Raw genomic sequence first — 23,587 nt, 5'->3', positions numbered from 1 at the left:
ATGAAACGGACGCCAGGCATATCAGCGTCTGTCTTCTTAACGCAGCCGGCCGGTTATGAAACGGACGCCAGGCATATCAGCGTCTGTCTTCTTAACGCAGCCGGCCGGTTATGAAATGGACGCCAGGCATATCAGCGTCGGTCTTCTTAACGCAGCCGGCCGGTTATGAAATGGACGCCAGGCATATCAGCGTCGGTCTTCTTAACGCAGCCGGCCGGTTATGAAACGGACGCCAGGCATATCAGCGTCGGTCTTTTTAATGCAGCCGGCCGGTTATGAAACGGACGCCAGGCATATCAGCGTCGGTCTTCTTAACGCAGCCGGCCGGTTATGAAAACGGACGCCAGGCTTATCAGCGTCGGCATTCATAACTCAGCCGGCCGGTTGTGAAAACGGACGCCAAGCATATCAGCATCGGTCTTCTTAACGCAGCCGGCCGGTTATGAAAACGGATGCCAAGCATATCAGCGTCGGTCTTCTTAACGCAGCCGGCCGGTTATGAAAACGGATGCCAAGCATATCAGCGTCTGTCTTCTTAACGCAGCCGGCCGGTTGTGAAAACGGACGCCAAGCATATCAGCGTCGGTCTTCTTAATGCAGTCGGCTGAGTTTTGTTTTTTTAACTTTTAAAAGAAGTACAGAAAAGGTCCAGGCAGGCGTTAATAGCTGAGCGATAAATGTGCGTCTGAAACACGCGTTGGAGGGAATGAGTAACAGCCTCTAACTTCAGCTCCAGCCCTGCCTTTGCTTGTAGGGTTGCTGCCGTTGGTTGGCACTGCTCTTCCCTTCAGATTCCTTCCTCCACCTTTTCCCTCTCTGATTTTGCCCTGTATCTGAAGCTTGTCTGGTTAAGGACATTTACCTGCCCTATATTTCTTTTTTTCTTTTGTTTTTTGTAATCTAGATCTCTTTGGGTTATCACATTCCCCTCATCTATCTCTGTATCCCCTAACCCCTCATCTATCTCTGTATTTCCTAACCCTAACCCTTTTGTTCAGTAACTGTGGGGCCTTGGGTGAATTTTATCAGCAAACTATTCACGTTTTGAGCTGTTGATTTGAGATCTGTGTTTAGTTAAGAGCAGCATTCAGTATTCAGCCAGAGAATTAGGATTGTGAAGTTTCCTTCAGGCCCTTTCTTTCGTTCTAAGAATTTTCTTTAATTCATTTGTGTACCATGGGTTGTTTCTTTTCTTAGTAGTTTTTATTTCCTTTTTAATAATTGGGCTTAAATCATCAGCTAAAGCCTTACTTACATCGTACCATTCCTGAGTAACTTCATCTGCATTATTTAAGTTTATATTGGCTAAGGCGTCAGGAAGCTTTTCTATAAGGTCATCTAAACTGATCGGCTTACGAGAATTACTGAAAGAATGGGTTGTACTATCATTGACAGTATTTATTTATAATCTAACATGAGATGATCAGACCATGGGACTGAAAGAATGGGTTGTACTATCATTGACAGTATGCTTTATAATCTAACATGAGATGTGACCATGAGACTGAAAGAATGGGTTGTACTATCATTGACAGTATGCTTTATAATCTAACATGAGATGTGACCATGAGACTGAAAGAATGGGTTGTACTAACATTGACAGTATGCTTTATAATCTAACATGAGATGTGACCATGGGACTGAAAGAATGGGTTGTACTAACATTGACAGTATGCTTTATAATCTAACATGAGATGTGACCATGAGACTGAAAGAATGGGTTGTACTATCATTGACAGTATGCTTTATAATCTAACATGAGATGATCAGACCATGGGACTGAAAGAATGGGTTGTACTATCATTGACAGTATGCTTTATAATCTAACATGATCAGACCATGGGACTGAAAGAATGGGTTGTACTATCATTGACAGTATTTATTTATAATCTAAAATGAGATGTGATCAAAAAATGATCAGACCATGGGACTGCTTGGCAAGTTGGATTAGAAGGCTCATCTGTTTGTTGGTTAACAAAAATTAAATCTGAGTTGGCTTATTTAGGATTTGAGTGAAACCTACGACTGTGGGAATTTATCCATCTGAATATTAAAATCACCTAAGACTAAAGCAGGAAGGTCAGTAGAAATGTTACTAGCCAAAACGTCTACCAAAGGAGAGCCATCATGCTGGACAGTGCACTAAACACGGCTGAAGCCAGGCCTACTTCCAGTGGGGGCACAGTATCCATCCTCAGTTGTTTAAGTTTGAATTCTTTTTTTGTGATTACCAAAATACCTCCCCCTCTACGCTTAACTCTAGGAGTAGAAAACAAATCATGGGAATTAGGTGTTAGTAAGTTTGTTGGAACTAAATCAGTGCATTTTAACCATGTTTCGGTTACACAGCGAAAAGAAAGTGAAAATTATTCAAGTAAATCATAGATTATTGGAAGTTTTTTGGTAATCGCCTGAGCATTAATTAATAATAGGAAAAACATTAACCATCTCACCAGCAGGTGAGATGGTTAATTAAATCCTGCAGATGTGGCATCACAGGAGAAGTAGGAGCAGCCATTCTAGTGCTTTATCTGCCCCTCACCTCTGGCTCTGAGTCATCCTGCCAATTTATTTATTCATTTTCAAATATTTATATTCCGCCTATAGCGATAAATTGTGTTAGGCAGATCAAAATTGGAACAACATAATCATACATAATACATACATTAAATTAAAACAACTATAAAACATAAAAGCAATAACAATATAAAAGCAAAATAAAAATTCCTACATGAACATCAAACAGCAATGTTTATCCCTACAATTTGAGTGCCTGCAGAAGCTTACCCCTAATAGCTTACCTCTTCCCCACCCCTCTGCTTTCTTTTCAACTCACCCCCAGCACCTCGCTAGTTATCCCCTTTGCAACATAAGCTCCGTCTCAATATTTCTCCCCATGCCTTCCCTATCTCCTCCTCCTCCTCCTTATTTCCCCTTCCTTACTCTAACATTCTCCTGTCACCCCCCTTATTCCCTCCTCAACATTTCCTCCCCTACATCTTATCCTTGTCTGTGAGAAGCCCCCTTCTATATTTATCATAGTAATGATCCTTGTAAATAATTACCTATAGCCAAACATTTAACCATTTATTGTATGTTTCTAAATTATATTCTCTTGTAAATAGTTGATGCTAAGATCCCAAATTTGTATTTCTTGTAAAATGTTCACAGCTCACCCTTTGCTTCCCTCCCCCTTCTCCCTTCCTTTGTGCTCTCCTCCATATCCGCTGCTTCCATGTTCATTGTAAAGCATGTTGCTGAATTTCTGTTCCTTGTTAACCGATTGTGATGTTCCCAACGTACACCGGTATATAAAAACGGTTAAATAAATAAATACGTGTGCCTTCGATTGCTTCTGAATACACGGATATCATTGACAGCATGCAGGGCCCTTGCCTGCTTCTCTCAGCCTCTCTTGGCTGTACAGCAGTGAAAGAAAAAGCGCTGCTTCTAGGGTCTCTCAAATTATGGTCGGAGGAGCTATAAGTTTGCTCGCTCCTCAGAAGAGAGCTTCAGGCAGCATCCTCCAGTCCATTTTTTCCACTGTGAGTCTGTGATGGTGCAACTGGGATGACTGAACCAGCACCATCACAGGTCCCTCAGCTGCTGACTGCCCCCTTGGTTGTGCCGCCCTGTGCAGTTCCGCAGTTTGCACACTCACTAGCACCAGGCCTGGGAGCAGGAAGGTTTCAATCAGCCTCTGTCCCCTCTCACCCCATTTGTTCATTCCTGCAAGTCTCTCATTTTTTCCTTTTCTCTCGTGTTCCCTCTTTTATGGGTAGTGGGAAGTTTGAATAGGTATATTGATCCCGAAAACAATGAGATTATTTATAGGCTGTGATACCTTTTATTGGACCAACAGAGCACCTGTTCACAGATGCTGTAGGAGCACATAGGTACCTCCTTAATTGATCTATATGTTTGTAGGAGACCTATATCCTCATGAACTATATCATTTTTTTATTACTCTTACATTGCTCTAATAAAAACAAAAATACAGGCCAGCTGCCTCAGACAGCACCCAGGGACACACAGGAAGAGCTGGACCCTCTCTGCTCTGTCTGCCCAGGGCTCACGGCTTTTACCCAGCACCAGTCCCTTTTCCTCCTCTGCATCCAAATCTCACACGGAGAAGCAATGTGGTCCCGTCTCCCCCACGGACAGCTGATTAGATGACTGGAGAATTTTTACAGCACTCAGATCAGAGTTTAAATAAAGTCAATGAAGAAATAGGCAGCAGAAAGATTAATGAATCTGTGACCTCACTCTCCTAGCACAGTCTCCAGTTCTCTACGGAAGCAAATTTCCTTAATACATGATCTCCTTCTCTTCCCGAGAATTCAGACTGAAGATAGCTCAGGCCTCCTTCCATGCCCAAACGTCTCACATCATCTCCCCGCTGCAGAACGGTTAGAATAACGTCCCAGTGCTTTAGCAGAATGTAAGTCCCGCTTCTCCTTACGAGAGTACCGGGGGCGCTCGCCTCCTGAGTCAGCAGCAAGCACAGTCCTTATCCCCACAGAATGGAAACACCTTCCCTGCTCCCGAGGGCACAAAAAACGTCTTTTACAAAAAGGGGAAAAACCATCCAGAGACAGGAAGGGAGGAAAAAGCTTCTTTCCCTCGCACACAACAGATGTTTTAAAGCTGAAAGCCCTGTGCATCGGTTCCCTGACAGGTCTGTCCCCTGGTGGAGTGAGGGATAGCGCATTGGTGCTCTGCCAGAATCTTCCCTTCCCTGCATCTCACCATCCACGCGGATGCCCCAGTCCTCCACACCAGAGAGTCACAAGGGAAGTCTTCAAAAAATGGAGTAAAAGAGCAAAAAGCAATAGCAAGTAGGTCAGCTTAACAATCTGACCGAGAAATAGGAAAATTAGGCCGTCCTTGTAAAAAATGAATAACAGAAGACCGAGAGCTGCTGCCTTCAGGAAACCCAAACTAAATCCACGCTGCCAAGATGGTGCCTGGTGGTGACAAACAGCTAGAGCGCACCTTCTGCAGCTCCCACTGGGGGAAACGCAGACCCTCCCCCTGTTTCAGCCTCCTCACTCCTCCTGGTAAGGAAAGCAGGGGTTCATTCATGGTAATTCAAGAATCAGCCCTAACACCCAGAGTAGAGACAAAGAGCTCCGTATTCAGCACTGTTTGGTGAAATGGCAAGATCTGAAAACCCTGCGGGCTGGATAATTATTTCTCCAGCCAGCTTGGTGGTGCAACAAGATATACGTCTGCTTCAGGTGTTGTAGCCTGAAATGTCGAGGGGGGTCACACTCAGTCTTGCAGCTAAGTCCCAGTTCAGTTTCCTGTCCTTTCCACCTTTGGAAACCTCTTCGCTGATGCTTACAGTAAGGGTAGGTGCAATGAACGGACAAGCTGCTTACATGTTCCCAATTAAAACTTTACCAGCAAGGCTGCTGGGAAGTCCGGTGCCTGGGTCTGGGGTCATGGGTCTCCATTTCACAGCACTGCTGGCCCTTGTCTATGAACACAGCAGCAGTTGCATTACAAAGGCCGCTGGGTACCGTGGACTTGTTAAGCCAGGAGTTCTGGTTATGTTTGCAGGAGGACAAGTTGTGCATGGATATTACAGACCTGAAATGAATCCGTCCTGCGCCCAGGAGACTCGGGGACGTTCAGACTTCACAGTGCACACGAGCACTTAGCACAGTGAAGGGATCCAATCTTCATATCATTTTCTCCCTATCTTTAGAAACATGTCACTGCTAAAAACGTTTTGATGGGATTAGCAGAACCTGTTGCTACTTAACTACTTAACTATTTTAAATGGTTGAATATTTCCTGTAATTGAAGGCAGTGTTTTTGTACAGATGTGCAGCCTCGTGCACTGGGAGTCTCTCTCTATGGGAGACGTGCAGCCTCGTGCACTGGGAGTCTCTCTCTATGGGAGACGTGCAGCCTCGTGCACTGGGAGTCTCTCTCTATGGGAGACGTGCAGCCTCGTGCACTGGGAGTCTCTCTCTATGGGAGACGTGCAGCCTCGTGCACTGGGAGTCTCTCTCTATGGGAGACGTGCAGCCTCGTGCACTGATTAAGGCATGGAGGAGCAGCTGAGTAGCGCAGTCCCATTGCTGCTCCTGGTGACCTTAGGGAAGTCACTTGATGCTCTGCCATAAGTAAAGTTGTGAGCCCTCTGGGAATAGGGAAATCCACTTTGAAGAGAGAACAAGAAATTAAATAAATATACTGTAATTAGTTCAATCTAATCAATTTCTGCCCCAGTTCTCTTCTCTCTGTGAATGGGTCCTGAAATAAATGTCCCAGGTGGGTGAGGACCCTGAGGTCCAGATGAACCTCCCAGTCCTTATCCCTCCCAGTCCAGGCTGAAGGCTCAATGCTGACGCCAACTTAATCTCTCAAAGCCACATGGATGGAAAGTCGTCTTCCCGTTTGCTGAACCTCAGGGCAGGAAGGGCAGTGCAAGCCTCAGACGGGCCCCCTCCCCTAACTTCCTAACCCAGGGCTCAGGTTATGCCTATTAGTGCAGATCTAGATGCTCTCTAGCCAGGTACATTTAGGGGAGATAGACTTATCTGCCTAACTTTAAAGAGGCTTTGCCTGCACCACCAAACATCTCAGCTAAATTAGCCAGATTAAGATTATCTGGCTCGCTGGCCAGTGGCTGAAGATGGAGCTCTACATCGGGGAACCAGCCGCTATAATAGAAGCAATTTCTTCTCCTCATCCCTCATCCCTCATTCCCGTTCTTTCTGGCCAGAGCGCACCTCAGCGAGACGTTCCTCACTCATGCATGAGGAGTGCACACCCAGCCTGATAACTGAGTCTGTGTCTGCACTGCAGCCTCTGATCTGGCATGTGACTCTTATTTTTTCTCACAGTGCTTTCCTCATTCCCGTTCTTTCTGGCCAGAGTGCACTTCAGTGAGACGTTCCTCACTCATGCATGAGGAGTGCACACCCAGCCTGATAACTGAGTCTGTGTCTGCACTGCAGCCTCTGATCTGGCATGTGACTCTTATTTTTTCTCACAGTGCTTTCCTCATTCCTGTTCTTTCTGGCCAGAGTGCACTTCAGTGAGACGTTCCTCACTCATGCATGAGGAGTGCACACCCAGCCTGATAACTGAGTCTGTGTCTGCACTGCAGCCTCTGATCTGGCATGTGACTCTTATTTTTTCTCACAGTGCTTTCCTCATTCCTGTTCTTTCTGGCCAGAGTGCACTTCAGTGAGACGTTCCTCACTCGTGCATGAGGAGTGCACACCCAGCCTGATAACTGAGTCTGTGTCTGCACTGCAGCCTCTGATCTGGCATGTGACTCTCTTATTTTTTCTCACAGTGCTTTCCTCATTCCTGTTCTTTCTGGCCAGAGTGCACTTCAGTGAGACGTTCCTCACTCATGCATGAGGAGTGCACACCCAGCCTGATAACTGAGTCTGTGTCTGCACTGCAGCCTCTGATCTGGCATGTGACTCTCTTATTTTTTCTCACAGTGCTTTCCTCATTCCCGTTCTTTCTGGCCAGAGCACATTTCAGCACATTTCAGACGTTCCTCACTCATGCATGAGGAGTGCACACCCAGCCTGATAACTGAGTCTGTGTCTGCACTGCAGCCTCTGATCTGGCATGTGACTCTTATTTTTTCTCACAGTGCTTTCCTCATTCCCGTTCTTTCTGGCCAGAGTGCACTTCAGTGAGACGTTCCTCACTCATGCATGAGGAGTGCACACCCAGCCTGATAACTGAGTCTGTGTCTGCACTGCAGCCTCTGATCTGGCATGTGACTCTTATTTTTTCTCACAGTGCTTTCCTCATTCCTGTTCTTTCTGGCCAGAGTGCACTTCAGTGAGACGTTCCTCACTCATGCATGAGGAGTGCACACCCAGCCTGATAACTGAGTCTGTGTCTGCACTGCAGCCTCTGATCTGGCATGTGACTCTTATTTTTTCTCACAGTGCTTTCCTCATTCCTGTTCTTTCTGGCCAGAGTGCACTTCAGTGAGACGTTCCTCACTCGTGCATGAGGAGTGCACACCCAGCCTGATAACTGAGTCTGTGTCTGCACTGCAGCCTCTGATCTGGCATGTGACTCTCTTATTTTTTCTCACAGTGCTTTCCTCATTCCTGTTCTTTCTGGCCAGAGTGCACTTCAGTGAGACGTTCCTCACTCATGCATGAGGAGTGCACACCCAGCCTGATAACTGAGTCTGTGTCTGCACTGCAGCCTCTGATCTGGCATGTGACTCTCTTATTTTTTCTCACAGTGCTTTCCTCATTCCCGTTCTTTCTGGCCAGAGCACATTTCAGCACATTTCAGATGTTCCTCACTCATGCATGAGGAGTGCACACCCAGCCTGATAACTGAGTCTGTGTCTGCACTGCAGCTTCTGATCTGGCATGTGACTCTCTTATTTTTTTTTTCAGTTGACAATGAAAACATCACCCTGACAAACCTGAAGCCTTTTACCAAGTACCTGGTGCAGGTACAGTTGTCGCGTCCAGGACAGGGAGGAGAAGGGATCCTGGGGCCGTCAGCGTTGCTGGAAACAGATTGTCCAGGTATGTGTGCAAAGTCCCTAGGGGCAATTCAAACTTCAAATTCAGTACAGCAATGAAGAGAGAATTTCCAAACCAGCTTTAAATACGTTCAGTACCCGAGTGTAATCCCTTTGAAGTGCTGAAAAAATGTATATTCTGCGAAAAGTGGAATATAAAAATGTAAAATAAATAAATGAAACATGATGAGGGGTCAATTTTAAAAAGATTGAGGCGCTCCGTATTCAAAAGACATTTAGACGGCTAACTCAAAATGTACCTGTCTAAATGGCAAATCAGTCCAGACAAGTGGGTTTTGCCTCCCTACCAGCAGATTGAGGCAGAGAATAAAAACTTTTCAGGCACTGCCATGTAACAGAGAGTGCATCCTGCAGCCCCTCAGTGTTTCTCTGTCTCCAGCAGATGGAGGCAGAGAATAACAACTTTTCAGGCACTGCCATGTAACAGAGAGTGCCACCTGCAGTCCCTCAGTGTTTCTCTGTCTCCAGCAGATGGAGGCAGAGAATAACAACTTTTCAGGCACTGCCATGTAACAGAGAGTGCCACCTGCAGTCCCTCAGTGTTTCTCTGTCTTCAGCAGATGGAAGAAGTGCAAATCCTGCAGTCTGAGAAAACAAATAGAAAGAGACAGAAAAGATAGAAGAGCTGCTTCCTGAGATATTAGGCATCGTCGTGGGCCATCCCTCAGGTCGAGCCGGGTGAGTGGAGGATTAGAGACTCTGACCTGCTTTATCCCACCGCACCCAGGGGACTGAAAGCCAGGAGTCCTGGTTCCCTCCGTCCGCCTGAAGCCTTCTTGCACTCACCTACAGCCAAGAGCAGCAGGAAAGTTCCCCTTTTGGTACAATTATGGCTGATTTTGGGCTGACTCTGTTTCCTTAAAAGAATGAAAGACAGAAGCTCAGCTGTGTCACGCTGTCGGGGAAGAAGGACGCAGGAAAAGACGAGGGTTCAGGGCAGCTCGCGCCACTATTCCCCATTTTTTTCTCCATCACACGGCAGTGAGGCTCGGGCTCCAGCCTCAGAGCACAGGAAGGAATGAGGTGCCTGCGACGTTAGGCGTAACTCGGCCATGCTCTGCTCAGAATATGCCGCTGGCAGCAGGAGATTCACATGGGCCCAGCAGAGAGGCTCCTGGGCAGGCTGAAAGCGTGACTGGCAAGAAGTGTGGGTGCCAGATTCCCCTTCCCGCTGATGGGGGATCAGGAGTAAGGGTGTCTGAAAAGGTCATAGCAGGTGACGGGAATAGTGATATGGAAGATTTGCCATGGAATGTTTTGCACAAGTGAGGAGCAGGAGCTATGTGGCCCCAGGGCCTGAAACCTCAGAAGACCTCAGAGAGATCTAAGGTGGCCTCGGCTGGAGGGTTGGGGGCCTGCTCCGCTGTCTGGTCCTGGACCGTCCCATGGGAGACAACTGCTCTGTGGTTTTGGGAGGTTCGGATGGCCTGCACAATGATCTGGGAGATGATCCAGGGGACGGACTATGGAGGTTCCGGTCACAGAAGGGGATGACCCTAGGGTGGTCCATCTATTCCACAAGGAGGAATTGGGAATAGTTATTCCCCCAACTTCTGGAAGAGCTGAAGATTAAATTTGTCCAGGAGGATATGGATAATGAAGGAGTGGATCCCGTCCTGCATGGGATTTTCCATTGCTGACAAAAGTGAAGACGTTGGTGAGATGGGAGTGGGATACTCCAGAGGCAGGCTTCACCGTAGCCAGAGCAATGGCAAAGTTATATCCTTTGATAGAGGATACTTTGGAGCTATTGGTGTTACCCAAGGTGGATGCTTCAGTGTCGGTGATGACCAATAAAACAACCATTCCTATGGCGGGGTTGGCCGCACTGAAGATTGCCTGGGACCAAAAGCTGGAAATTAATTTGAAAAGGATGTTTTGAATTCTTGGTTCTACGTCTTAGACCTTTAAGCAGAGAGCTTGTCTGCGCTGGGTGCAGAAGGCGCATGAGAAGGGCTCTTCCCCGGCAGCCAATTCAAGAGAGGCCTATGTGGCGGATGTGCTGAATGATTTGGTTTGGACATCTGCCAGGAGCATGGTCTCGGTGGTAGCAGCACACAGGCTCCTCTGGTTGCGTAATTGGTTGGTGAAAGGTTGGTCCAGTTTGCACCAGTATAATCTTCCTTTTAAAGAGCTGGAGCAGCTGGTGAAGCATTCGAGGGAGTCGAAGGGGAATAGAAAACTTTCCCTTCACGCTCTCGCTTCAGGGATATGAGGAGATTTCAATCCCAACAAGGCTGCTTCATTTTCAGGGAAGCAGAGCTCGGGAAGGCAGCGGAAAACAACCCGAGGTAATTCCGGTCAGGGAGCCTCACAATGAAATTAGGCTGGTCCACTCTTCCGAGGATGCCGTCAGCAGGAGACCAGCCCTCTTTTACGAGGAGTGGACAAAGATAATGTCTGGGAGGTTATAAGAGACAGCTTCACTTGAGAATTTTCGTGACTGCTCAAAGAAGCCTTTCTAGTGTCCCATTGTGCATCCCGCATCAAACAGAAGGAGATTCGGGATACGTTGCCAGGCTTCAGAGGCTACAAGCAATTGTCGGTACCACTAGAAGAACGCAGCCAAGGGAGGTACTCTGTTTACTTCGTACTGCCCAAAATGGAGGGCATTTTTTGTCCCATGCTGGATCTCCAGAAGGAGAATGCGTCTGTATGCGTTCCGCGTTTCTGCATGGAGACATCGAGGTATTAGCAGGGTCCGCAAAGGAGAGTTTCTCGCATCATTGGATTTAACAGATCTGCACGTTCTCGCCTGTGGCATAGCTACTGGTGGGCCAGGGTGAGCAGAGCCCATTCAGACCCACCCAAATGTTTTTGCAAGACACTGCAGCAAAAGTAGTGCAGCATCAGCAATGGAGAAACAAATCAATAAAGGGGTGTTAGGAAGAAAGAAGAGTTATCCAACTTGTGCTGTGCAGAGACCATGGCAGGAGTCGGGCAATCAGCAGGAGCATGGGGCACAACTGAGCAGGTTTGAGTGGCCAGGGCTGCACCGCGCAGGAACCGCACTCGCATTGCAGAGGTCAGAGAGGAGCATGGGGCACAACTGAGCAGGTTTGAGTGGCCAGGGCTGCACTGCGCAGGAACCGCACTCGCATTGCAGAGGTCAGAGAGGAGCATGGGGCACAACTGAGCAGGTTTGAGTGGCCAGGGCTGCACCGCACAGGAACCGCACTCGCATTGCAGAGGTCAGAGAGGAGCATGAGGGCAGCCCCGCAGACTGCACAAGCCTGACAGGAGTAAGTAAAGCGTCAGGTGGCGCGGCACCAAAACCCCACACCACAATTATCTTCTCAAGACAGGAGAGGAGAGGAACTCGGAGGAAGTCCTTATTACTCAGCAGGGCTGAATGCTAAGAGGGTAAAGCACTCGTCTGGCAGTAGTGAAAGAGGTGAAGCCGAATGGAGGAGGGGAAAAGAGTGAGGGGAGGGGGGAGGAAGGGAATGGGGCCAGAGATGTGCTGCAGAGGGGGAGGGGGGTCAAAGATGTGCTTGGGGGGAGGGGGGAGTGAGTGTGAGGAGGAGGCTGGAGATGGACTGGGAGGGGGAGAGGAGGGGGAATGAGTGTGAGGGGACAGAGAGCTGGACTGGGAGGGGGAGGGGGAATGAGTGTGAGGAGGAGGCTGGGGATGGATGGGGAGGGGGCGAGGAGGGGGAGTGAGTGGGAGGGACAGAGCTGGGTGGGAGGGGGAGAGTGAGTGTGAGGAGGAGGGTGGAGATGGGCTGGGAGGGGGAGAGGAGGGGGAGTGAGTGTGAGGGGACAGAGCTGGGTGGGAGGGGGGAGTGAGTGTGAGGAGGAGGCTGGAGATGAACTGGGAGGGGGAGAGGAGGGGGGAATGAGTGTGAGGGGACAGAGAGCTGGACTGGGAGGGGGGAGGGGGAATGAGTGTGAGGAGGAGGCTGGAGATGGAGGGGGAGAGGAGGGGGAGTGAGTGTGAGGGGACAGAGAGCTGGGTGGGAGAGGGAGTGAGTGTGAGGGGACAGAGAGCTGGGTGGGAGGGGGAATGAGTGTGAGGAGGAGGCTGGAGATGGAGGGGGAGAGGAGGGGGAGTGAGTGTGAGGGGACAGAGAGCTGGGTGGGAGAGGGAGTGAGTGTGAGGGGACAGAGAGCTGGGTGGGAGGGGGAGTGAGTGTGAGGGGAGAGAGCTGGGTGGGAGAGGGAGTGAGTGTGAGGGGACAGAGAGCTGGGTGGGAGGGGGAGTGAGTGTGAGGGGACAGAGCTGGGTGGGAGGGGGAGTGAGTGTGAGGGGACAGAGAGCTTGGGTGGGAGAAGGAGTGAGTGTGAGGGGACAGAGAGCTTGGGTGGGAGGGGGAGTGAGTGTGAGGGGACAGAGAGGTTGGGTGGGAGGGGGAGTGAGTGTGAAGGGACAGAGAGCTGGGTGGGAGGGGGAGGAGAGGGGGAGTGAGTGTGAGGGGACAGAGCTGGGTGGGAGAGGGAGTGAGTGTGAGGGGACAGAGCTGGGTGGGAGGGGGAGTGAGTGTGAGGGGACAGAGCTGGGTGGGAGGGGGAGTGAGTGTGAAGGGACAGAGAGCTGGGTGGGAGGGGGAGGAGAGGGGGGAGTGAGTGTGAGGGGACAGAGCTGGGTGGGAGGGGGAGGAGAGGGGGAGTGAGTGTGAGGGGACAGAGCTGGGTGGGAGAGGGAGTGAGTGTGAGGGGACAGAGAGCTGGGTGGGAGGGGGAGTGAGTGTGAGGGGACAGAGCTGGGTGGGAGGGGGAGTGAGTGTGAAGGGACAGAGAGCTGGGTGGGAGGGGGAGTGAGTGTGAAGGGACAGAGAGCTGGGTGGGAGGGGGAGGAGAGGGGGAGTGAGTGTGAGGGGACAGAGAGCTGGGTGGGAGAAGGAGTGAGTGTGAGGGGACAGAGAGCTTGGGTGGGAGGGGGAGTGAGTGTGAGATGTTTGTGACACAGGTGGGTGGTGTGGGGGATGACAGTTTCATCCTCAGTCTCTCTCCCTGTGCTTAGCAGTCTCTCCTCCTCGTGCTTAGCAGTCTCTCCTCTTCTCTCTCTCATTGTGGGGAGGAGAGGGTGTTCATAGTGTCAGCAACAGTGGTTGGCAAAGTAATATAGAAAGTGTTTAAAAGAAAAGGAATATTTGTGAGAATTACTTAAGTGATAAGTGTATAATAAAGGACAGTAATAAGGTGAATGATTAGGTTCTAGTGCTGGTCCATATTGCGTCTGATCAGTTCATGTTTCTGGCATATTTTCTTGCTAGAATTACTTTCTCTCCTGTTTTGTTGTGTTTTTTGTATTAGAGGATGGTATTTTGTTTATTTTTGCTAATGTATTTTTAGATATTTTATGCTTATTTTACTTTGATTTTTATTGCACTTCTTTGGATCATCTTTGCTTGAGGAAGGTGGTATAGAAAAATCAATGCTATGTTCTCCCAGGAGTTTTTCTTGCTCATTATCCTTTGGGAAGTGTTTGTCAGTTTTGGAAAAATCGCATCTCTGATATCTTTGTATTTTACACAGTGCAGGAAGAAAGGCATTTATTTTTCTCTAGTTTTCCACCTCAGGTAGCTTCTGGCTTTTTAGGCTTTCCAATTAAGCATATTTCTAATTTCTATTTGTGGTCACTTATTCAGTATTTGGTAGTCTCGCTGGTTTGCATGTGCAGTCAATAGTAGGTAATTTGTTTCTATGTGGGGATCTGTAGCAGTGCAGTCTCCTGTTTTTCTGTTTGCACCTACCAATAGGGCAGTGGCTACAGTAGTATACAGACTAGTACAGGGTTCCTTGTAAGTCCTGGGATACTGCCACGTGAGACATCTTTAAATATAATTGAAATGTTTCCATAACTATATATAAGGTTTAGCATTGTTAGCTGCTTGAAGTCATTGAGTTTAAAATATCTCGTATTATTATTTTTGTTTGTAATTTTCTTTTATTGTATTTTATTATTATGTTAACCGCTGTGAAGGCTACGCCGAGACAACGATATACTTTCTGTACATCAGGGTGTTCCATTGGAGTGTAGTATGAGGTCAGTATAGATGAGAGGGTCCTGGCAGGATGCAGTGCGTGGGGTCTCTATATGTCAGGGTGATCCATTGGAGTGTAGTATGAGGTCAGTATAGGTGAGAGGGTCCTGGCAGGGTGCAGTGCGTGGAGTCTCTATACGTCAGGGTGTTCCATTGGAGTGTAGTATGAGGTCAGTATAGATGAGAGGGTCCTGGCAGGATGCAGTGCGTGGGGTCTCTGTACATCAGGGTGTTCCATTGGAGTGTAGTATGAGGTCAGTATAGGTGAGAGGGTCCTGGCAGGATGCAGTATGTGGGGTCTCTATACATCAGGGTGATCCATTGGAGTGTAGTATGAGGTCAGTGTAGGTGAGAGGGTCCTGGCAGGATGCAGTGCGTGGGTCTCTATACGTCAGGGTGTTCCATTGGAGTGTAGTATGAGGTCAGTATAGATGAGAGGGTCCTGGCAGGATGCAGTACGTAGAGTCTCTGTACATCAGGGTGTTCCATTGGAGTGTAGTATGAGGTCAGTATAGGTGAGAGGGTCCTGGCAGGATGCAGTGCGTGGGGTCTCTATACGTCAGGGTGTTTCCATTGGAGTGTAGTATGAGGTCAGTATAGGTGAGAGGGTCCTGGCAGGATGCAGTGCGTGGGGGTCTCTATACGTCAGGGTGTTCCATTGGAGTGTAGTATGAAGTCAGTATAGGTGAGAGGGTCCTGGCAGGATGCAGTGCGTGGGGTCTCTATACGTCAGGGTGTTCCATTGGAGTGTAGTATGAGGTCAGTATAGGTGAGAGGGTCCTGGCAGGATGCAGTGCGTGGGGTCTCTATACGTCAGGGTGTTCCATTGGAGTGTAGTATGAGGTCAGTATAGGTGAGAGGGTCCTGGCAGGATGCAGTATGTGGGGTCTCTATACGTCAGGGTGATCCATTGGAGTGTAGTATGAGGTCAGTGTAGGTGAGAGGGTCCTGGCAGGATGCAGTGCGTGGGGTCTCTATACATCAGGGTGTTCCATTGGAGTGTAGTATGAGGTCAGTATAGATGAGAGGGTCCTGGCAGGATGCAGTATGTGGGGTCTCTATACGTCAGGGTGATCCATTGGAGTGTAGTATGAGGTCAGTATAGGTGAGAGGGTCCTGGCAGGATGCAGTGTGTGGGGTCTCTATACGTCAGGGTGATCCATTGGAGTGTAGTATGAGGTCAGTATAGGTGAGAGGGTCCTGGCAGGATGCAGTGTGTGGGGTCTCTATACGTCAGGGTGATCCATTGGAGTGTAGTATGAGGTCAGTATAGGTGAGAGGGTCCTGGCAGGATGCAGTGCGTGGGGTCTCTGTACGTCAGGGTGTTCCATTGGAGTGTAGTATGAGGTCAGTATAGGTGAGAGGGTCCTGGCAGGATGCAGTGCGTGGGGTCTCTATACGTCAGGGTGATCCATTGGAGTGTAGTATGAGGTCAGTAGGTGAGGGGGGTCCTGCAGGTCAGGGTGTTTCCTCAGAGCACAGGGGTGCATTATGATTCAGACCTTTAGATACTTGAAAGGTTTTAATGATCCATAGTCGTCAACAAACCTTTTCCATTGGAAACAATTTAGTAGAATTAGGGGCCACGATTTGAAACTCCAGGGAGGAAGGCTGAGAGCCAATGTCAGGAAGTATTTCTTCACAGAGAGGGTGGTGGATGCCTGGAATGCCCTTCCGGAGGAAGTGGTGAAGACCAAAACTGTGAAGGATTTCAAAGGGGCGTGAGATAAACACTGTGGATCCCTAAAGGCTAGAGGATGGGAATAAATAAAAAAGTCTTAACTAACACGGAGCGGCAGTTACTACCCTTAACAGAAACATGGGGTAACCTGCAAGGAGTGGCAGTTAATACCCTTAACAGAAACATGGGGTAACCTGCACAGAGCGGCAGTTACTACCCTTAACAGAAACATGGGGGTAACCTGCACGGTGCGGCAGTTACTGCCCTTAACAGAAACATGGGGGTAACCTGCAGGGAGCGGCAGTTACTGCCCTTAAGAGCAACATGGGGGTAACCTGCACGGAGCGGCAGTTACTGCCCTTAACAGAAACATGGGAGTAACCTGCACGGAGCGGCAGTTGCTACCCTTAACAGAAACATGGGGGTAACCTGCACGGAGCGGCAGTTGCTACCCTTAACAGAAACATGGGGGTAACCTGTACGGATCAGCAGTTACTACCCTTAACAGAAACATGGGGGTAACCTGCACGGAGCGGCAGTTACTACCCTTAACAGAAACATGGGGGTAACCTGCACGGAGCGGCAGTTACTGCCCTTATCAGAAACATGGGGGTAACCTGCATGGAGTGGCAGTCACTGCCCTTAACAGAAACATGGGGGTAACCTGCACAGAGAGGCAGTTACTACCCTTAACAGAAACATGGGGGTAACCTGCACAGAGAGGCAGTTACTACCCTTAACAGACACATGGGGGTAACCTGCACAGAGAGGCAGTTACTACCCTTAACAGACACATGGAGGTAACCTGCACGGAGAGGCAGTTACTACCCTTAACAGACACATGGAGGTAACCTGCACGGAGAGGCAGTTACTACCCCTTAACAGAAACATGGGGGTAACCTGCAGGGAGCGGCAGTTACTACCCTTAACAGAAACATGGGGGTAACCTGCACGGAGCAGCAGTTACTACCCTTAACCGAAACATGGGGGTAACCTGCACGGAGCGGCAGTTACTACCCTTAACAGAAACATGGGGGTAACCTGCACAGAGCAGCAGTTACTGCCCTTATTAGAAACATGGGGGTAACCTGCATGGAGTGGCAGTCACTGCCCTTAACAGAAACATGGGGGTAACCTGCACAGAGAGGCAGTTACTACCCTTAACAGAAACATGGGGGTAACCTGCACAGAGAGGCAGTTACTACCCTTAACAGACACATGGGGGTAACCTGCACAGAGAGGCAGTTACTACCCTTAACAGACACATGGAGGTAACCTGCACGGAGAGGCAGTTACTACCCTTAACAGACACATGGAGGTAACCTGCACGGAGAGGCAGTTACTACCCTTAACAGACACATGGAGGTAACCTGCACGGAGAGGCAGTTACTACCCCTTAACAGAAACATGGGGGTAACCTGCACGGAGCGGCAGTTACTACCCTTAACAGAAACATGGGGGTAACCTGTACGGATCATCAGTTACTACCCTTAACAGAAACATGGGGATAACCTGCACGGAGCGGCAGTTACTGCCTTTAACAGAAAGATGGGGGTAACCTGCACGGAGCAGCAGTTACTGCCCTTAACAGAAACATGGGGGTAACCTGCACGGAGTGGCAGTCACTGCCCTTAACAGAAACATGGGGGTAACCTGCACGGAGCGGCAGTTACTACCCTTAACAGAAAGATGGGGGTAACCTGCAGTGAGTGCCTTGGGAAGCTTTCTGGACAGACTGGATGGAGCAGTTAGGTCTTTTTCTGCCCTCATTACTATGTTGTTATGTTCTGGTGGGTTAGTTCAGGCCCTGCCTGCTTTGAATATGAGAATCTGACTCTTTGATGTTAACAGAACCCACAGTGAAGCCTGTGATTGACGGATACTCAGTGGAGGATAAGCGGACAGTGCATGTGAACTGGCATCTTCCAAAAAGTGCTGTGAAAGGTCATGGGTTCATCGTGCGCCTCTTCCACCCGGAAACGGTCCTTGTCCACGAGGAGAATGTGACTTCCCTGCTGATCCTCTCTACTCGCATTCCCAACCTTCAGTACAACCTGGAATATACTCTAGTGCTCTTCATCTATCACTGCACCAGCCTGGGATTGCCCTCCGATCCCCTCAAAATCAAAATCAACAGCACAGGTAAGTGGTGTTAGATTTAATGAGGGGCCTGACCACTCTTTGTAAGCTGTGTGGCAATAACATTTTATCCAGATTTACACGCCTAAGATGTTGCTATTGAGAGTTGATGAGCAGGTAAGTTGTCCTGGTAATGGATGTAACTTTATCTGGATAATCAGCACCACTTAGCCACCGAATATACCCAGATAAACTTAACTGTATAACTGGAGCCAGAGCCAGACATCGCTCAACATGTGCACTTACCAGATAAACTTAGCCCTGATTCCAGCATGTCCCCAGACTCCTCGCTTTTTAACTGGATAACCTTTATGTGCATCATCCCCAGAAGTCCATATTCAGCCACTGGCCAGCGAGCAAACTATCCGACTGACCCTGCAGGGATATTCAGTGGTGTGGATAGGTTTATCTGGCTAACTGCAGGACCCTCAGAGGATTATGCCAAAAATTGGTGTTTATCCAGCTCCACTCTATAATGCCCCCTACCTGCCCCCGAGTTACCCAGATAACATTTTATCCAGTAAAAATGTTATATGGCTGTTGTGTTTGAGGCATTGTGGACCCTTGGTCGCAGTGGAGATGACACCGCCCTCGGGGAGGAGCCCTGTAGGGAACCACTGCGATTGGCTGACACAGTTAGCAGACGCAGAATGGACAGAGTCTTTATTGTACTGCTGTAATAGATGGTAAAGCTGGAAGGTAAGGCACTGATCCACGAGGTGCCAATACGCTCAACAGGCTCAGTAGTGTTGTCTCACCCAGATGTTCACGATAGGCAGGAGTCTGCAGAGTGGGTAACACCACGGCTGGTGGGTGGAGTCAGAGCGCCGGTTCATAGAGATACTCACGGAGAGCAGGCGCCCTCCTGATGGTAGAATGGTGGTACCGAAGGTCCGTGGTGCAGGATATGAAGCAAATAGGCCCTCGAGGAGCGAGTACCCAATAGTCCAGTATCCTGGAAAGAGAGCGGTTGTCTAGATTAGTGAGGCCCCAAAGAGTAGTAGGAAGCAAGAGACCCCCGAGGAGCGGGTGTCTAGAGCTTCTTCTAGAGCGAGGCCCTTAGAGGTATGAAGCGTCTAAGCTGGCAGCTTAGAGCAGGCAGACTAGTGAAGCAAATTCTTTGCTAACTCATTTAGGTAGCGGAAATGGAGGCTAGTTATACCCAGAGGTACTGACGTCATGCGGTGGGGCCGCCCCTGAGGTTCCCACCATGACATGTATTAGAGCATCAGAGATGTGCGCGCTCACACCCTAGGAGGCCACGGGAGTGAGCATGGCGGATGGGGATACCCATGCTGGTCTGAGAATGCCGAGGCTCATGGCACTCAGCACCGGAGACAGCCATCTTGCCCAGAGAGAGAGAAAGGGAAGAGAAAGAGGTAAGGCAGAGCGGTCGCAGTAGTCTGCGACTGACGGACGCAACAGTACCCCGCTTCAAAGGGCCCCCTCCAAGACCTCTTCCAGGTGGTCTGGCCTTGTGAGGGTGCCAAGTTGGAACTGGCGGTGCATCTCCTTGTTTGTATATTGGCCATTGGTTCCCAGGAGTTTTCTTCTGGGTCATAGTTCTCCCATGAAATGAGGTACTCCCATGTCTTGCCTTTTTACGCACATCAAGGATGTCATCTACTGTGTATTCAGTGGTCATCTTCTGTGTCTAGGCTGGTGGGCTTTGGTTCTTTTCTGGAGAACTCGGAGAGTATCACTGGCTTTAGTAGAGATACATGAAATGCATTGTGTATCTTCATTGATGGAGGCAGCTTTAGACTGTATGTTAGATTTCTTAATCGCCGAAGGATGGCGAAAGGTCCCACAAAGTGAGGAGCAAATCTTGCAGATGGAAGTTTGAGTCGGTATTTTGTGTTTAACCAGACCTTGTCGCCTGGCTGGAATTGGGGTGCCTTTTGATGATGGGCATCATAGGTCTTCTTTGCCTTTTGTCCCGCTTTAAGAAGGAGTTCCTTCGTCTGTCTCCAAAGCTGGGATAATTCTGCTGTGGTAGCCTGAGCAGCAGGAGAGGCTACTGTCAATGGAATAGGCAGCGGAGGTAAAGGTTGTCTCCCGTAGACAGGTTGGAAAGGGGAAGACCCCATTGAAAAAGCAGGATGTGAATTGATGGCAAATTCTGCCCAAGGCAGTAGTTCAGCCCAGTTGTTATGTCTAGAGTTGACATAGCAATGCAGGAATTGTTTCAGCGTCCTATTCATCCTCTCAGTCTGACCGTTAGACTGAGGATGGTAGGCAGAGGTTAGATCTAAAGCGATGTCAAACGTCTGACATAATGCTCTCCAAAACTTTGCAGTAAATTGCACTCCTCTGTCGGATAGGATATGTTTGGGCATCCCATGAAGACAGAAGATGTGTTTAATGAAGAGTTTAGCTAATACAGTAGCAGAGGGTAATCCTGGTAATGCTACAAAGTGTACCATTTTAGAGAACCGGTTGACTGTAACCCATATAGCCGCTGGAGAATGGCAGGTCCACTATGAAATCAGTAGTGATATGGGTCCAAGGTTCATCCGGAGATGGTAGAGGTTGTAATAAACCCCAAGGTTGACCGGGTGGTGGTTTTTGCTTGGCACAGACAGCGCAGGAACCCACATACGCTTGCACGTCCTTCTTCATGGTGGGCCACCAATAGTATCTTTGCAACATTGCTAAAGTGCGACTCTGTCCAGGATGGCCTGCTAGGTGAGAATCGTGTGCACATCTCAACTGTTTTTTCCTTAAATTTCTGGCCACCACCGTCTTCCCAGCAGGTACCATGTGGGTGGCTGCGAGAACCACTCTTGCGGGATCAGTTATATAACGGGGTTCATCTGGCATGTCCTGGGGTGAGAAGGAGCATGATAGGGCATCAGCCCAAGTGTTCTTTGATCCAGTGCGGTATTTTAGAAGGAAGTCGAACTTGTTGAAAAACAGGGACATCTTGCCCGACTATGGTTGAGTCGTTGAGCATGTCGAAGGTACTCTAGATTCTTGTGATCAGTGTATACTACTATATGATGTTGAGCGCCTTCTAGCCAGGGATGCCACTCTTCAAAAGCCAGTTTGATCGCTAGAAGCTCCTTGTCTCCTATTCCATAGGTTTCTCTCAGCAGGCAAGAACTGCCTAGAAAAGAAGGAGCAAGGATGGAGTACATTGGATTCGCTGTACTGACTTAGAACCGCCCCTACACCTACATCGGATGCGTCGCCCTCCACGATGAAAGGACGGTGTGGGTCTGGGTGATGGAGACCCGGCTTCTTTTGAAAAGCCTCTTTGAGCATCATGAAGGCTGAGATGGCTTCAGGAGACCAGTTGGCAGGGTTGGCTCCCTTCTTGGTCATAGCAGTTAGAGGGACTGTCAATGATGAGTAGTTGGTAAATCCTAAGAAGTGACGTGGTCTGTGGGTTGAGGCCAGTCCCGGATACTCTCAAGTTTCTTAGGGTCCATTTGAAAACCGTTCTTCAAAACGATATATCCCAGGAAGGGTACAGCTTCTTTGTGAAATTCACATTTCTCAAGCTTTGCGTAAAGGTGGTACTCATGCAAGCATCATAGGACTTATTTATTTTTATTTATTTAGAATTTTTATATACCGACAACCGTTTGCACATTGTATCGGTTTACAAGTAACTTAAAACTTTCCGGCAGTGCCTTTACAGGGAACAATAACTATGTATACAAGAACTTACAACTAATACAGAAATGGAGTAACTATTTACAGGTTCGATGGTAATTTACAGCGGCAATTTACAATTTCCCAGGTACGGTGGCATATAAACAATAAACTGAGTAGAGAGCTGGATAGACAATGGGAAGTTATGGGAAGTATGGAGGAAAACATTAGGGTGGAAAAATAGGTTTCAGTGAGGGGTGTTAACAGGAGGGGGAGAGTAGGGTGGAATAAGCAGCAAATCGAAGAGTTTGCATTGTGGGGAAGTAGCAGCGGATAGTACGAGGTTCTATACACAGCTCAGGGAGTCATCCGGACGGGGGTTAACATCCTCCTGATGACTTTGTAGACCCTGAGAAAAGATTAGTATATCATCAAGATATACTACTACGCATTGATACAGTAAGTCCCATAAGATGTCTTTCATCATATTTTGAAAGATTGCAGGTGCATTACTTAAACCAAAGGGCATGACGAGGTATTCAATGTTACCATCACGGGTGTTAAAAACAGTCTTCCATTCGTCTCCTTCACGAATACACACCAAGTTGTACGCTCCTTTTAGGTCCAATTTTGAAAATATTTTGGCCCCTTGGAGTCTATCAAACAGTTCAGATATTAAGGGCAGGGGGTACCTGTCCTTGATGGTAATTTCATTCAGACCCCTGTAGTCGATGCAGGGGTGTAAGGTGCCATCTTTTTTCCCTACAAAAAAGAAACCTGCACCAGCAGGGGATTTAGAAGGCTTGATAAAGCCCTTTTGTAGATTTTCCTGTATGTAGGTAGACATAGCTTTGGTTTCAGCTACAGAAAGAGGGTAGACTCTTCCCTTGGGAGGTTCTGAGTTTGGCTTCAGATTTATGGCACAATCGAACTCTCTGTGTGGAGGAAGCACGTCAGCTGTTTGCTTAGAGAAAACATCCTGAAAGGAAGCGTATTGTGGAGGTAAGCCAGGTAATGATGGAGTGGTAGGCATGCAAATGAGCGATGAAACTTCAGCAAGACACCAACCATGACAGTCTGGTCCCCACCGGGACAGTTCCAAAGTGGCCCAATTAAATTGTGGCATATGATCTTGAAGCCACGGCAGACCCAACACCACCGGATGCATGGCTTTGTCCAACACTAGAAAGAGAATTGATTTTGAGTTGAGGGTTCCAGTGCGCAAGCAATGACCTGGGTGATCATGAAACTTCTCTAGGAAGTGGTTCTCCATGAATGGACGACAATAATAGAGGCTTGTCTATAGGTGTGGTAGGAATCCTCAGATGTTCGACCAAGCGCTTCAGAATAAAATTACCTCCGGCACCGGAGTCAATGAGAGCGAGAGTCTAGAACTCGAGACCTCCATGAAGCAGGGATACAGGTAAAGATAATGGAGGAGTAGGAGAGGTAAGGCCCAGGAGAAGTCCTCCTGCAGATCCCAGGCCCGTCAGTTTCCCGGGCAAATGGGACAGGTTTGGACTGCGTGACCCGATTGGCCACAGTACATGCACAGGCCCATGTGCTTGCGGTAACGTCTTCCCTTAGAGGTCAAGTGGCTTCGGCCTAGTGCATAGGCTCTTCCTC

At 48.6% G+C, this 23,587-nt stretch overlaps 1 protein-coding gene across 3 annotated transcripts in view; it reads left to right on the top strand.

The window, feature by feature from the left end:
* The window catches only part of TIE1 (tyrosine kinase with immunoglobulin like and EGF like domains 1), a 150,168-nt gene that overhangs the window by 55,678 nt on the left and 70,903 nt on the right, over window positions 1-23,587 (top strand). For 2 of the 3 annotated variants that reach the window (XM_029618099.1, XM_029618097.1), the window contains 2 exons: window positions 8,403-8,537; window positions 18,074-18,364. In XM_029618099.1, the coding sequence (XP_029473959.1) occupies window positions 8,403-8,537; window positions 18,074-18,364 (426 nt within the window). The remainder of the gene's footprint in view (window positions 1-8,402; window positions 8,538-18,073; window positions 18,365-23,587) is intronic. The other variant, XM_029618098.1, reaches the window with a different exon arrangement.

Source organism: Rhinatrema bivittatum, chromosome 10 (assembly GCF_901001135.1).
Source record: "Rhinatrema bivittatum chromosome 10, aRhiBiv1.1, whole genome shotgun sequence".
NCBI lineage: Eukaryota > Metazoa > Chordata > Amphibia > Gymnophiona > Rhinatrematidae > Rhinatrema > Rhinatrema bivittatum.
Note: the sequence above shows the minus strand (reverse complement) of the source record. Positions and strands in the feature narration are given on the sequence as shown.